This window comes from Rattus norvegicus, chromosome 5 (assembly GCF_021556685.1).
Source record: "Rattus norvegicus strain SHRSP/BbbUtx chromosome 5, alternate assembly SHRSP_T2T, whole genome shotgun sequence".
NCBI lineage: Eukaryota > Metazoa > Chordata > Mammalia > Rodentia > Muridae > Rattus > Rattus norvegicus.
In genome coordinates, this window is record NC_141538.1 from 69159575 (window position 1) to 69176414 (window position 16840).

Below are 16840 nucleotides of genomic sequence, written 5' to 3' on the forward strand. Positions count from 1 at the left end.
ATGGCTCAGCTGCTAAACTGCATGTCCCATAAGATCTGAGTTTGCTCCCCAGCACGCAGGCAGAACGGCACATATCTACAACGGTGTAGTGGGGAAGCAGAGGCAGGGGGTTGTCTGGAGCTTGCTTCTTAGCCAATCTAGCCAAACTGGTGGATTTTACGTTCAGTGAGGCTCTCTGTCAGCAGAGAACAGTTGAGAAGAACACCGGATGTCTACAGCTGCAGATACATAGATGAATTCCTACACACATTAACATGCCACCTCCCACACATAACTAAAACATTTTAATTGTAAATATATTCTCTCTCACACACACACACACGAGTGCCCTTCCACCCATGAACATACAAGTAGGGAGGTTTTCACTTCGCAGCCCATACTTGGCCTTCCACACCCTAACTTCACTCGTAGAAAACAAGGGTGAACCTTCAGGCAGCAAACGTAGGGAGAAGGCTATACAGAAGAGGTCACTCTTCTGTCTCCTTCTGAAATATCCGCCTGCCAAGGACTCGGACTAGGGCAGAAATGTTCAGCATTAATTTTGTATTTAACTAAAGCAGCTCGACTTGGGTTACTCGGAAAGTGCGTGCAGATTCTGCTGTGGGTTAAAGCTCTCATCAATGGCATTTGCTCTGAGTACACAACGGGTAGTGGGAAAAGAAGTCACCGTATCACAGAAGAGCCAGACACCTCCCTCAAGATGACTGACACAGCGTGACTTTGACATTTTTATTACACCAGGTCAAGGAAAACAAATAGAATATGGCCACCCAGCCCTGCCTGCTCTGGATATACAATCTACGCACACATCCATTCTTAGACCTCGAGAAAGGAATTCGTTCCAAAGCATCTGACTGCTCACCACACTCTACCTTTAAAACCCTAGTTCAAGGCTCACACCACAGTGCACAAGGTGTTTTGGCAGTCATGGGCTCTGTCACGGGGCAGAACTTGCAGACGATGGAGAAGATAACGGTCACTGGCAATCATCCTCACTGAGCGAGACGGACGGCATGAAGCAGTGTGGCTGTGTAGAGGGACAGAGATCCAGACCTGTGGCAAACTGCTTCTGCAGGAGGATTACCAGGCTTGTCACTCGGGTGCATTCCTCCACTGTCCCAGAGCCTTTACACCTAGCAACATTGAACAACGAAATCTCTTCAAGCAACCACATCTAAGTAAAGAGTTCAGTGTGTGCCTCTCTCGGAAAGAGCTATTGCAAAAAAGCATGTCTTGGCACTCCTAGAGTAGGCTGGGATGGAAATTGTACCGCAGGCTGGAGAACAGCCCAATGTGTTTCACAAGGTTGGGCTCCACAACATAGGCCCTCTCCCCCTTGGCTCTCAGCAGAGAGTACAGTGCCATGTCTTTGCCAAAGCCCTTGTGGCAGTACACCTGGGACAGGTAGGTGAGGGTCCTGCGGGCAGCGGGGGCAGGGAAGAGCATAGCTGGGGTGCAGCACTGAGACGCAGGAACCACACTGTACAGGGAAGGACTCAGGCGCCGCAGTTCCAGGAAGTAGTGTCGGCCCACCAGTTCCACCAGCCCCATGCTGTACAGACAGAAGAAAAGCATGACGGGCCAACTGAAGCCTGGGCGGCAGGCAAACCTCATGTATATCCAGGTTAGCACAGGCCCCAGCAGCATGCCCACACCAACCCACTCCAGGATCCGCATAGGCTCTGGGTTGATGTAGTGCTGTAGCCGCTCTGGGTGGTAGAGCTTTAGATACAGGGCATCCTGGAGGTGTGGCTCAGAGAAGCGGGCACGCAGTAGGTGCTCCAGCACTGGGAAGATCTGTTCTTCTGGAATAGCGTCATCCTCCACCATCAGGACATAGTCTGGATTGTAGGTCTGCAGCGATGACTCCAGGCAATAGACATAGTCTTGCTTCTCTTTCTCAAATGAGTTAGTTGAAGGGTCATCACCATAATCATCTTCCGTGCCCTCGTAGCGGTTGGCCACGGGGACATACTTGGTGAGCAGCTTAGCATCGAAATGGCTCACACTTCGCTCCACATTGCACAGGAAGAGCTGGTGCCCCTCACACTGAGGGCCACACTGCTGCAGAAGCCGATGGAACTGGGACACTACCTGTAGGACATAATGGAAGCCAGGCTGCCTATCCACAGTGATTATGGTGATCACCAGCCAGGGGCGGGGAGTGGCCTGCCAGACGATGGGCACGGAACCATTGGCAGAGGGCAGCTCTTCAAAGTAGTGAAGGGCAGCCTCGCCCTCCTTCAGGCTCTGCTGCAGGAAATCTTGACTCATCTGGTTTAGATGCCAGTGGCGCAGATAGAAGTATGAGTGGAGGAGTCGGTGGCAGGCCAGAGGGGCCAGTAAGCCAAATGTCACCACAGTTAGAATGAAGAGCTGCACAGCGGTGCTGCCCCAGGAAAGTCGCCGAAGCCTCCGGAGAAGCATGGCAGCTGGAGAGGTTGACGTGGTCATGAGGTCAACTTTTGGTCATGTCTGGTCCCAAGAACAAACCATCCTGGATCTCAGGCCCGAGTCATCAAGGCAAACCTAAAGAGAAAAAGTAAAATCAGAAAACAATATTTTAAAAACTCCCAATAATGCAGCCCAGCACACATTGAATCAGAAATTCTAGTTCAAGGTCATGTAGCCACTAGAGACTGGAAAAGAATTTTCTGCAGTGATTGTTTTCTTGCACTCTGTCTACCGGGGAGCCTTGTCATGCTCTCCTTGTTTGTGATCAAAGGTACCCTGTGCGCTCAACCGACTCTCCATGCCTAAAGATGTGATATTAGCTTCACGGTGTGTCATAAAATAACCAGTAGTTGGTAAGACTATTATTCCGATGCACTTGCTACAAAGACATGGGTGTTGATATAGACTCACAAAACAAAAAGAAAACAAACAAAAACCAAACAAAAAAGACCAAGGCTCGACATAGAAGAGTCCACACAGTTCGAGTAAGCTGCAGCACAAGTGCACAGTACTTGACTGTGTGATTTCTCAGATCCTTTTCTGCATAACCCCACGGGCCAGGGGTTGGGGGAGGGAAGACTTGGTAATGCTTGCTATTTAACGTCGTCTTTATTTCTCTAATCTCATTCAGTCTAATCTTTTAATTCTGATTGTCCTCCTAATTTATGTTGATAGGACTATCATTAGAACCAGAAGGAGAAAGTATCCTCCTTATTCGAGCAAACTGTGGACTTTGAGAGGGAAACAACCCCATGGAGAACCTACAATGGGGCTTTTCAGTGAGGTGGGTAGGGCAAGCAGAGAAGGGACAGCCTGGTCCAGAAAGGAAAGTCTTGGGACATGATGCCTCAGAAAATGAGTGTGAGGTGTGAACCCCAGATCTGCTACTCAATTGGTAGGAAGTCATTTCACCTCTCCATATCCTGGATTCCTCAGCTCTAAAATAAAAATAATCTGTCTTGTGGATTTACTACAGATATTAATTAATATGCCAGGGAGAAAAATTACACAGAATAAAAAATTTCATTAAAACATGTCCCGAGGAGCTAGAGTCAATAAAGTGCTTGCTATGCAACAGAGAACCCCAGTTTGAACCCTAAGACCAGCCTCTCCCCAGAACTGTATGTGGAAGCACATCCTTATAACCCTACCACAGGAGAGGTGAAGACAAGCAGATCCGAGGAGCTCCCTGGCTAGCCAGCTTAGCCTTCTGGTCAAATTCCCTGCCACCAAGCGTAATAGCAAAGTTAGAATGTGGAAAAGTGGCTTAACAGAAAAGAGTGCCTGCGTATACGCATAAAGACCTGAGTTCAAATCCCCAGATCCCACCTAAAAGCTAGTCCAGGTGCCCTTTGCTTATAATGCCAGAATTTCTATGGGGAGACAGGAGGCACAAAAAAAATTCCTGAAAGCTCGGAGCCAGCAAGTCTGGTGTGGGCAGCTGTGAGACCATCTCGAACAAGACAGAAGGGAGGTATGTCTTCTGACCTGTGCAACCCCCAGGACACATTCACATATATATGAACATGAAAACACATAAACACACATCGAATAAAAAGCAAGGCTGACTTGTCTGAGACATTGTCTGAGACATTTCGGGTTCATTTTTAGCCTCCACATGCACATGCACTCATGTATGTACACCTACACAAACTATACATGTGCATAACCCTCCCCCTCACCCCACACACTGAAAAAAATACAATTGGTGCTCAAATTCGAGTAATATTTGAATTTCTAACGTTCTGGTGGAAAACAGATCCACACCAAACACCAAAATTAAAACTAACGAAGCTAGTGTAAGAGCAGTAGGCTTAAGGCAAAACCGACTGGCAGCTATTGCATCAAAAGCGTGCTCTTGCCTCAGAAGCATCTGTAGCTACTTGAAAGAACATGGTCCAGCTGTGAGGGTCGGAGGGCTCTCCCTGTCACATGAGACTCAGCTCTATTGCCTGATAGTACTTCATATCTGCATTCTACCTTTAGCAGTGACACTGAACTTCCTGACTGACGCCCTTCGGGGGAGGGGTCATGTGGCTAGGGCTTGCCAAGGAGATGTGAGATAAATGGAACACCTTTATGGATCTAGAAAAGATTCTGTCCCAACTGCTCACCTCTTCCTTCCTGACGCCTGCACTGCTTCCTGTTGCAAGCTACATGTAGACCACTGTATCGAGCCACTGATGATTTTTGGACTTGTTCTGTAGGGTAGTTACCCTGACCTGCCCTCTACAGTCATGTAGAAGACCAAAACATCTCTCTTCTCTGCTGTGACACATTTCAAAGAAGTAGAGTCAAGTTCACAGCAGAAGACAATGGTCCTGGGAACGCACATGTGAGTCAGGAGATCTTGAGAACAGCCCAAGGCACAAGAAGCAAGCAGCTTTTGGTAGCATATGACCTGGGGCTTGATGGTTTGTGAACATCAGAATACTATAAACTTGTTCTTTCTCCCTCTGGTCTGCAGGAGTCCACAGAGTTTTAGTACAGACCTGCACCTCACCTGGCCTCACCAGGCGCTCATTACTGGACACCCAATATCGGAACTGGGGCAATCCCATGTCTCTAGTTCAGAAGCTCTGGGAATAGGGCCATTTGGGTGGCTTCTGCTCCCATTATTCTCTCTGTCCTGGTTATTACCCAAGGGGGCAAGACCATCTAGTAGGCGGAACTAGATGCAAAGTCAACAAGATAAGGCAGTCAGCCTTGAAAATGAAAGGCATACAATAAATGCTATGGCTTATGATGGTACAGCAGCTGGCACAGAAATGGGAGTGCCCATGTTGACATAAAGAGGACCTTCAATCCCAGGAATTTTCTCCACTGTAGGAAATAAAACCACTTTAACATCTCACAAAGTCCTTTACTATGTACGTGTGTATGCGTGCGTATGTGAGAGAGAGAGTGTGTGTGTGTGTGTGTCTGTGTGTCTGTGTGTCTGTCTGTCTGTCTGCCATTCTACAGATGATCAGGGAAGAAGAAGGACTCATTGGCAGTGCCTAGTGTCTCTTCACGCAGTGATCAGCTCCTACTTGGGAGACAAACAGCCACAAACCTTTATGGTTTACAGTAATGACCTAGCATTCTCACAGACAGGTCTGTTGATAGTGGTGGCCCTGCTGGAGGCAGACACCCAGTGTGCTTCTCCTCATGGATCAAAGTGCAGAGGAAACGGTGACCAGGGCTAGGCTCTTGGGTCAGGTAGACGCTAAAGCCGAGTCAAATCTGCATCCTTGTTGGTGTGGTGCACCTCAAGTCTACTCCCATCCACTGTCCAAGGCTAAAGGGGCAGGGAAACTCACTCCTCTGCCAAGTAGGATAGGGGGAAGCTCACAGTCAGAAACAAAGACCTGTAGGCCGATTTCTAGACCCTCAGAAAGAAAGAAAAGTATCTAGCAGTCTGCTCAGAGAAAACCCCAAACCCTTACAGGGCATAAACTTTGTCCCCCAACTATGGGGAACTGAAGAGTCAGAGCAGACTTCCAAACGCTCCCTAAAGTCCAGGTTTATGAGAACTAAGGTGTTTAGATGCTTCTGTTTTTATATGTGGAGTTCCAAACACTTCAGGTACATATGACTATAAGCAAGAAGCAGTGAATATCTTTATTCTGAATATCTGAAGAAATAGTTTAAATATTCTGAACAAATAAAAGACTCATGACAGTAAATGTCTACAATGTGGCTATTAAGCACTGAATGATGAGATTCTAGGGTACTGTTAAATTACTTCCAAGTTCTTTATATGAGGGAAATGGGAGTGAAGAAGAGACAGAGACAGACAGCCACAGAGAGGAGAAGGGAAGAGGAGGAGAAAGGAGAGAGAGAGAGAGAGAGAGAGAGAGAGAGAGAGAGAGAGAGAGAGAGATTCTTTCTTTTTTCTTTTTTTTTTCTAAGCATGCAGCTTCTCCTCTTGTTATTTGCCCATAAAGGTTAACTACCCCAGTTCCTTGTGTACATTCTGTAATGGACAGATAGGACTGCCCCCTTTTCATTGACCTTACTGGTTTTGTGACAGAGTAAAGAAAGAAATGGAAAGTCATAAACCAGCTCTCAGAGCTACTTGATCACACACATGGACCAAGTCACATAACTACTCTCCAAATCCAATAGAATGTGCACAGAAACAGAAGGAGGGCACTACACGCCTGAGGTCAGTGATCAGGGAGATACATATCATTGCCTCCATGAGAAGAAAAAAATACCATTGACCATTTGAACACTGCAAACAAGCACACTGAGCTGTGGAAAATGGGAACATATAATGGTTGGATGACTGGCTTAGCAAAAATCTGTAAGTTATACAGGCATTCAAGAGTATGCTCTTGTTGTGTTTTGGGGCACGGTGGGGTGCGTTGTCCCCTCAACACCCACTGTTTATTGCACTTTCCTGATAGAGTTTAGCATAGCAGATCTGGAGGAACTGAACTTAAATACATAGGGTTTTTTTTTTTTTCCGTTCAGTTTGAGGGACAGGATTTTTTTCTCCCAACCTATAAATGTAGGCAGAAGCAAGCCATAAATGTGAGCAGATGCCAGAGGAAGGTTGTATCTAGATCAGCAGTTCTCAACCTGTGGGGTAGCCACCCCTCTGGGCCATATATCCGACATCCTGCATATCATATATTTGCATCATAACAGTAGCAAAATGACAGTTAAGAAGTAGTAACAAAAATAACTTTATGGTTGGGGATCATCACAACATAGGACCTGCATTAAAGGGTTTCAGTATTAGAAAGATTGAGAACCACTGGTCTAGATGATTTCTCTGACGCCTTTTCCCAGAAGTTCATACTCACCCATAAGCCACCCATGAGGCTCACACTCCGTTGACACTGTAGTCTGACTGGTTTTCTGAGTCAGCAGAGAAGAACTGTCTCAGTTCCAAGGAGGTAAGGTCTGCAATGTAAGTACAGCCATTCCCTAAACTGGACTCCACCTAGTACCACATCCTGGGTGTAGGACTCAGAAAACAAAGGCTAAAGACACTGGGAAAGGAGCATTAGGACTTCTGTGAACAGGTACAGGGAGTGATAGCAGATACTGTGTTTTAGCTAAGGCACCAAGAGGATTGGGGAAACAGGAAGTAAGAACTTGAGAATGGTCATTTCCCCCAAGTCCACCTTCCTTCATGAAACATACCACCAACTTTCCCAGGCATCGGAATCTAAGAGCCTAGCAGGTTCTGACTTCTCACTTCCTTCCAGGCCCTTCCCAATTCCAAGGCCTGGGACCTGAACACAGAGCTCTCAAAAGAAGGAAGAGCTCTCATGGCTAAGGAATGCCTTTCAAAAATAGCAATTAGGGAAATGCAAATCAAAACAACTTTGAAGTTCCACCTTACTCCAATCAGAATGAAGATCAACAAAACAACCAGCAACAGATGCTGGAGAGAGTGTGGTGGGGAGGGAGCCCTTGTTCCCTGCTGCTGGGGTGCAAACTGGTGCAGATATTGCGGAAATTGGTGTGGAGGACACTCGAAGAGCTAAAAGTAAATCTACTCTATGACCCAGCTATACTACTCCTCGTCATGTGCCAAAGGGACAACCCATCACACTACTGTTCCCCTATTCACAATATCCAGTAAATGGGAAAAAAATGAGATGTTTTTTAATCGCCAAAGGCATAATGAAAATGCGGTACACGCACACTATGTGTACTGTTCTGCTGTAAATAAAAATGACACCATGAACTTTGCAGGCAAATGGATGGAAGTAGAAAAAAATTATACTGAGTGAGTAACCTAGACCCACACAGACATCCTATGTTCTCGCTCACCTGAGGTGCCTAGCTCTAAGTCTTCAAACGCTAGGGTATGTCCTAAGGTAAGGGCAGAAACCAACCAAGTTAAAAGGGGAGCTCAGCTGGGGTAGGGAGTTGGGGGAGACATAGAGAGGGGAAGAGCAAGGTTCAGATGTTCTGATTGGGTAAATGGGTAAAAAGGTGGGGCTCTAATTAGGGAGGGGAGGGAGATAAATATAAAAGGAGGGTAAAATAGTGAACTCTCGGGCATCAGATAAGAACCTACAACTATCACTTTATTAAATCAGCATAATCCCCAGCTTCACTCTAAATATTTGCCCTTAACCCCCACAGATAAGTGTAGTCCTCACCCCCCTCGTCAAGGAAACGTCCCTTTGTGACAGAAGGAGACCGTTACAGAAAGCCACAGCCAATTAAAATGCCAAGTTGTGGAGCCCAGTCCCAAGGGATACACCTACAAAATAATTCCCACGCGTAAGACTCAGAGAACATTCTGGAAGAGGAGCCAGAGGATCAGGAGCTTTGCTGTGAGGCTGTGCTCCAGAGAGCATGAGAAGTCACAGCCATCAAATCTCACCAACTCTTCTGCCTAGCCAAAAGCTGAACAAGGAGAGCAACTGACAGGCCAACACAGAAGAGGGGAAGTCCTTGAGGCCTAAACCCTACAGGAAGAACTACAGGTAACTCAGGAATGTGAACAGCAGGAGAAATGGTCTTCCCCATGGAAGAACACACAAACTGGTTATTCAATATCCAATGTTCATCCCTGAAAACATAAAGACAAGTAACACGCAACTGTGATGGCTTGTTTATCCTTAGCCCGGGGAGCGGTACTATTAAGAGGTGTGGCCTTAAATGGTTGGAACTGGAAATTATCATCCTGAGTGAGCTAACCCAATCACAGAAAAACACACATAGTATGCACTCATTGATAAGTGGCTATTAGCCCAAATGCTTGAATTACCCTAGATGCCTAGAACAAATGAAACTCAAGACGGATGATCAAAATGTGAATGCTTCACTCCTTCTTTAAAAGGGGAACAAGAATACCCTTGGCAGGGAAGAGAGAGGCAAAGATTAAAACAGAGACTGAAGGAACACCCATTCAGAGCCTGCCCCACATGTGGCCCATACATATACAGCCACCCAATTAGACAAGATGGATGAAGCAAAGAAGTGCAGACCGACAGGAGCCGGATGTAGATCGCTCCTGAGAGACACAGCCAGAATACAGCAAATACAGAGGCGAATGCCAGCAGCAAACCACTGAACTGAGAATAGGACCCCCGTTGAAGGAATCAGAGAAAGAACTGGAAGAGCTTGAAGGGGCTCGAGACCCCATATGTACAACAATGCCAAGCAACCAGAGCTTCCAGGGACTAAGCCACTACCTAAAGACTATACATGGACTGACCCTGAACTCTGACCTCATAGGTAGCAATGAATATCCTAGTAAGATCACCAGTGGAAGGGGAAGCCCTGGGTCCTGCCAAGAATGAACCCCCAGTGAACTAGACTGGTGGGGGGAGGGTGGCAATGGGGGGAGGGTTGGGAGGGGAACACCCACAAAGAAGGGGAGGGGGAGGGGGATGTTTGCCCGGAAACCGGGAAAGGGAATAACACTCGAAATGTATATAAGAAATACTCAAGTTAATAAAAAAAATAAAATTAAAAAAAAAGAGGTGTGGCCTTGTTGGAGCTGGTGTGTCACTATGGGTGTGGGCTTAAGACCCTCATTCTAGCTGCCTGTAAGTTAGTCTAGCAGCTTTCAAATGAGGATGTAGAATTCTCCTCCTGGACCATGCCTGTCTGGATGCTGCCATGCTCCCCACTTGATGATAATGAACTGAACCTCTGAACCTGTTAGCCAGCCCCAATTAAACGTTGTCCTTTATAAGACTTGCCTTGGTGATGGTGTCCGTTCACAGCAGTAAAACCCTAAGACAGCAATTAAGCAGGCTTAGGAACATACATCTGTCTGTCTGTCTGTCTATCTTTCTGCCTGCCTGCCTATCTATCTATCTATCTATCTATCTATCTATCTATCTATCTATCTATCTATCTATCTATGTATCTATGCAAGCATGTAACAACACTTAATGAAAAGGAGGCCATGAATTTAAAATAGAGCAAGAATGAGTATATGGGAGGGTGTAGGGTCAGGAAAGGAAATGGGAAAATGCTGTAATTATAGTACAATCTCAAAAATAAAAATCTTAAATATCAGTGGGTAAAGAACATAAAGTTCTCAAAAGAAGAAATGACAAAAATATATATCAAAACCATTCAACCTCCTGAGCCCTCAGGAAAAGGCAAACTCAACCTACTTCAGGAGTTACAGAGGTGGCTCCGGGGTTAAAAGCACTCGCTGCCTTTGCAGAGGACACAGGTTCATTTCCCAGCACCACCATAAGCAGCTTGTCAGGGTCACCCATAACTACAGAACCAAGGGATCTGACACCATTACCGGCCTCGGCTAAACAGCATATTCAAAGCACCACAGTACCATATGACTTAGCTGTATCACTCCTGAGTACAAATCCAGGGGCTTTTTTTTTCTGTTAGCATGCCACATAGAAAATTGCATATGTTTATCGCTGCAGTATTCGCAACAGCCAGGAAATGAAAGCAGGCCTCAAGTCCATCGATAGATGGAATGATAAAGAACACGATGCGACACACATACACGACAGAATCTTATTCAGCACTAAAGAAAGGCGAAATAACAACGTCTGGCCGGAAAACAGGCTGAACTGGTGGTCATTACATTAATATGCCAGCCTTCCAGAGACAAAAACCAAAAACCATGCTTTCTCTTGTGTGCTGATCCTATACTTTAATATTGTGTGTGTGTGTGTGTGTGTGTGTGTGTGTGTGTGTGTGTGTGTGTGTGTGTGGTGCATGTGTGCATGTGTGCATGTGTGTGTATGCATGTGGGTATGTGTTTACACGGGTGATAAGTTACAAAATTAGAAAGAATCTCAAGAGAAGCAGTGATCTTAAGGGGAAGGGGAAAGGAGGAAAATGAGTGTATATCACATGAAAAGAGAAAGGACTACTGGGGAGAGGCAGGGGTGCAGGGGGAGGAGCAGGACAGGTGATGGAGAGGTCAAGGAAGAATGAAGTATTTTCAAAGTTCCATAACTATGCTCTGTGTGCTAACTTAAAAACCAATTTAAGAAAATCTTGCTATGGAGACACTGTTTCGATGGAAAGAGCCCACCTGTGGAAGCCCATCCTCAGGCGTGTGGCGGGATGCTGTAAACCATGGTAACGGAGTCCATTCCCATCTGACCTTCTGAAGCACAGTCAGAACTGCACTCTTCTATAGAACTGATCGATAACAGTTCCCTGTGTCTGCAGAAGGCGGTCCAGATGCTCTGCCAAGACCCCCGGGATTCAGCTCCGACAGTCTTTCCAACAGCCCGCTCCTTACACACGCCAACTCAACCATGGAAAAGCAGATCAAGAGGTACACATCCCTTCTAAACAACAGCCTGGTTTCCCCAAAAGAACGGAGCACTTTTTTTCTTACACATATTGGGACTTTCCTCAGAGTATAAATCTGTCACTTTCTACGTTAGATTGTACAACTGTCCCTTGGAATCCAAGGCTGATTGGTTCTAGAACTCCCCACCCCTTAGAATGCCAAAATCTGAAGATGCTTAGATTCTTTATATAAATTGTCAGTCTTTATGTGCTGGGTATGCACTTCTTAAATACACTAGATTATCTCTAATATCAGTCAGAATGCAAACGCTATGCAAATAGTAGCTGTGCTTTGTCGTTTAGGGAAGAATGACAATAAAAATTAATACGAACGTGTTTGGTTTAAAAAAATTCATTTCTCGGGCTGGGGATTTAGCTCAGTGGTAGAGCGCTTACCTAGGAAGCGCAAAGCCCTGGGTTCGGTCCCCAGCTCAAAAAAAAAATTCATTTCTCGGGTCATTTTCAATCTGTGGTTAGTTGAATCCACAGATATGAACCCCGAGATACAGAGTAGATTAACTACTTATAGATATTTGCTACATCCTCACTGCACATTCCAAGCTGTGTTAGACCTTTGAATCCATTTCTTTGGACCAATCAGCTCTCAAAGAACAGTATGATTAATCCCATTTTGGTGGAAAAGTAGATTCTAGCTTACGATCATAAGCAGGAAATTCAAAGCCCACACTGTCTATGTTGCCTGATACCCTTCATGGCTTTACTCAGAACCCTTCACTCAACAGCCCTCTAAGTCTCTTCTTACTGGCTTCAGTGTAATCTATCTTGATATGCCTCACAGGCCCATACAGTAAGTACCCTATGCCAAGAAGAGATTTAATGATTGTCCAGCAAACAAAGGATCCTAGGAAGTCTTTGACCACCTTGGTCCTTAATTCCTCTGCTATACAACTGGGAGTACATACAGCCCAACCGCAGACAAGGCAGAGAACAGCCTAGTTCTAACTTTGTTCATCATGTCTGTACTCTTTTAAGCAGTGAGTGGGTCTGCATAAAAAGCCTATGATAGTTACTAAGTTCACTTTGTAGGTGGGCAAGCTAAGGCAGAATAAAACGGCAGCGGTTAACAAAGATTTTGGAAGGGAGTAGTAAAAAGGTAAATCCAGGATCCCTGCTCTTACCCAACATGCAATAGTGCTTCTGGGCCCAAGCAAATGAAAAACCACCAGAAATAGTAAGAACCACTTTTAAGATAAAGTAGGAAACAATATAGAACAATACAATGGTGTGTGTGTGTGTGTGTGTGTGTGTGTGTGTATGTGTGTGTGTGTCTGTGTGTGTGTGTCTGTGTGTGTGTGTGTCTGTGTGTATGTGTGTGCGCGTGCGCGCATGGTACCACTGGTTACCTCTGAAGAGACATACACACTATGTATTTATAAAACACATAAAATAATTATTTCAATTATTTATGATCAATCAAGCTTCATTAATGGAATTTTTAAAAACTCAGGTAAAGTGGAAAAGGAATATATTTAGAATAATAAAAAATGAAATACCTACAAATAATTTGGAGAAATAGGCAGACTATACACATAAAAAACTACGTTTTTAAAGGTCATTAATAAACGCATTGAAAAAGTGCTTTTCTACCGAAAGGTCTCAGTTAATAGAAAGACAGTCCTTTTTCCAAAACGAGTCTTGAGAATTAGCACAATCTCAATTCAGTTTACTCCCAGAGGAAGCCGTACAGTCCTAACAAATGAGCATTTGCGTGGAAACGGGAAAATCTTACAGGGTAATGCCAAGGTAGACCCTTTGACAGGGGATGGCAGGTAATGCAGCTGGCAGAAAGGATGGTTACGATGCTCAGAACCAGCAATAATTTCTCCCTTAAATCCTGCGTGAAATACAAAGGGATGGTGGATAAGTGGGGCGAGAAGGGCAACTATGTTGATTCAAATGTACACAGTGTGGCCATTTTTACTTTATACTGGGAATGTGATTTCACGAAAGTGAGCCGAGAGGCATGAGAGAAGGTGGTTTCCCACCGGCTTTCTACATGCCTGCAAAGAACATGTATGACCTCAACGACCTGTACTCAAAACTTCACTCAACAGTGAGTCTTGTGCCAGACACATGGACAGTGAGTAGGGCAGCAAGAAAGCCCGGATCCCCTTTTAACCCCTAATTTAAATTGTTACATTTATGGTGTATTAGATATCTCATATTTGTTTGTCCCTTTTTACTATTATTGTTGTTGTTGTATTAATTCTTATTTATTATATTGAGACAAGGTCTTGCTATGAAACTCAGACTGGCCTGAAACTAGAGAGTCTCTTACCTCAAGCTCCCTAGTACAAGGATGGCAAGGCTGCACCACCAGGAGAGTGAGTATTTTGGTGCCATGGCTCTTGTTATTTTAATTACTGAGACTTTATAAGGTATTTTATAATCTTATTAAGCCTATTTTTTTCTCCTGACCCAGTATAATTCTCCTGGCTTTTAAAAACAACTTTGGTCCACAGCCACACTACCCTCAATGGCCCCAATCTTGTCTAAAAACAACTTTATTGAGGCACACTTTGTTATAACGAAACGTGCCACCTAATTGTTCAAATAGTTCAAAGTTTTGACAAATGAATAGTCAAATAAACTAACCAACACATTAAAAAATTAATGAAGGCATTTTAAAGAGTGTTTTGAATTATAATTAGGAAAAACTACAAATGACTGAACTCCAATTCAAATATGGGGGAAATAATTACTGTTCCAACCATATAAATGCACAAAACACAGATAATTAGGTATTGGTTCCAATGGGTAAAGAGAAGCAAATTAAAACTACATAACATTATTACTATAATTATATCATTAATAATAACACTATTTATATAAAACTTTAAGTGTAGAAAAAATTAAAGATCTCAACAATCTAAAAGATGTAGTTTTGTTTATATTTTGCTTTTTTTTCTCCATGATTATCACTTCCGTTTCTTTTTTTTTTCTGGTTCTCATCATATTAAGCATTAGACACACATTGTTTGCTCTTCTGACTTCATAAATTATGTGGGGCATAAAGACCCTCTAGAAATCCTTCAATAAAACAACTATTTCCCTTACACGGTTTATTTCTCTTGGGAAAACCGGCGTGCACTTGCGTGCACACCCACACCTGCAGATTTTTCTGATAAATCCGCATGGTGAGATCATCACTGAAGCTGCATTGTGGTCCCTCAGGGAGAGCAAGGGCCCGAGCAGGAGATGCCAGGTCACAGTGACCTGTGGAGGTTCAGGCCCCACCGACACCTCCCGAGCGCAGTGCGGCATAGGCGACGCCTGGGCACAAGAACCAGTGCAAGGGCTGGGACACACCCATCCTAGCTATCACTTTGGGGGAAATAATAGTGACTGAGAACCCTTAGCTTGCAGCTAGGGTCGCCGCTGACCTTGGGGAGTCCCCTCTGCCCTCCGGCCTCAGTTTCCCCACCTTCAGGCCCAGACTGCGAGTCCATCGCAGTGGGGTTCCAGGAGCGGGCGTTCCCGGGAGCGGGAGGGACGCCTTCCTTGGGTCACCTTCGCTGGAGGACGCGCCCCGCCGAGGACGGGCGGAGGGGCCCCCACTCCCGGGCAGCTATTAGCGGGTAGCGCTCGGGCCGTCCGCGCGGCCGGGCTATGTGGGGCTCCCGGGTTACATCCCTCGGCCTGGTGACTAGGCGGCCGGGTCCGCAAACGCCAGAGAGCCAGGCACACCCGCCTGGTGCAGCAGACGCACCGAGGGCGGGGCCGCGGGCGAGCCGGCCTGCGGGGCTCAGGGCGGGGGACGCAGGCCTCGGGGACACCACTCCCCTCTCTGGCCGTCGCTCCCTCGTTGCGTCCCCTCGCTGGCGCGCTTCTCCGCGACACCAGCCGGGCAGGAAACCTACCCCGTGGAGGCAGTCAGCTGCGTCCTGGCTTGCCGAGGCCACCGCCTCTATAGCTCAGGCTGGCAGGTCTCGTTGGTGGCGCCTTCGCAGAACCCCGCCGGGCCGGGAGTAGCGGAAGGCTCGCCTCCTCCCGCATTCGCTCCGGCGCAGGGCTCCCCTAGCTCTGCCAGGCCACGTGACCTGCGAGCTGCGGAGCAACTGCAGCCCCCAAAGCTGGATTGGGGGTGGGAGTTGCGGGGGGAGGCAAAAGGCGCCAACTGATGGGCAGCGAGGGAAAAGCAGGGTCGCTCCCAAGTCAGGAGAACAGGAAGACTGACCCTTTTGTAATGGGAATACAAGCCGAGGTTTTATTCCATCAGGTGGGCACAAGAAGAAAGATGTATTTTAATGAAGCATCTCGCCTTTTGAGAAAGCGTTTGTGTAGAAAGCTATTTCTCTGTTACGGAATGGGCTTCAATCTTCTAAATGCCTTCTGTTTAAATGCAAAAGCCTCTGGGAGATGTAGCTGCAGATGGAGAAAAATATATACACTAGGGTAGGGTAATCCTGACGTGCAACACAGGAAAAGCATAGGAAATGACTCCAGGAAGCGGGGTGTGTGTGTGTGTGTGTGTGTGTGTCTAAGAGAAGACAGCAGCCCGCTTTGTACCCTGACCTTACCAGGACTCTCACCGCCATGCATCTTTGTGGCCATTTTTATTGCTTGTAATTCCATGATAGTTTGCCTGTGTAGGCCAAGACTTAATGAATCTTTTGGGTGTGCATATAATATGAATTTGGGGGAATGTAACGTATTTATTGTCCGATCATTATCACTTAATACTTAGGATGTGAACAAGTTGGAAGATTATGAGGCACCAATAGAAAAATATCCAGTAAAACCCATTCTGCTACTCGGTACATACAAGTTTATAGGGTTAAAAAGAGGAAATTCCATAAGTGAATTAATTTGTTGCGAGAATGAGATCATGATCTGGTTTCCAGGTGTTTTAACTGAGTTCTACTACACAGGTAAACAATCATGAGATCAGGCTTATGGAGCCAAGTTCCTGCTGTTGAAACCATTCAGAGCTCACGTTATTAGGGACACGGTTCTTCCTTCGTACATGAGTACATTTGAAGGAGCCTTGAGGTGATCGCAGAAGAAGCCAGCCAACGACAAGAAGGGTTATGATTTAGATGAAAATGTCTTGTCATCGTTTGTCCGACTTGTGTGGTTAGATGTTCGGTTTTTAACTTTCTTGATTGTCAGTGCT

At 45.7% G+C, this 16840-nt stretch overlaps 1 protein-coding gene across 6 annotated transcripts; it reads right to left on the reverse strand.

The window, feature by feature from the left end:
- Positions 1 to 715: 715 nt before the first annotated feature.
- Pgap4 (post-GPI attachment to proteins GalNAc transferase 4) lies at positions 716 to 15749 on the reverse strand. Of its 6 annotated transcripts, none has more exons than XM_087549696.1 (3): positions 15149 to 15694; positions 7251 to 7350; positions 716 to 2529 (listed from the first exon to the last, which is right to left on the reverse strand). In XM_087549696.1, exon 3 carries the CDS (start codon positions 2452 to 2454, stop codon positions 1243 to 1245), a length of 1212 nt encoding a protein of 403 aa, XP_087405822.1. In that variant the 5' UTR covers positions 2455 to 2529; positions 7251 to 7350; positions 15149 to 15694; the 3' UTR covers positions 716 to 1242.
- Between the last annotated feature and the right edge of the window lie 1091 nt (positions 15750 to 16840).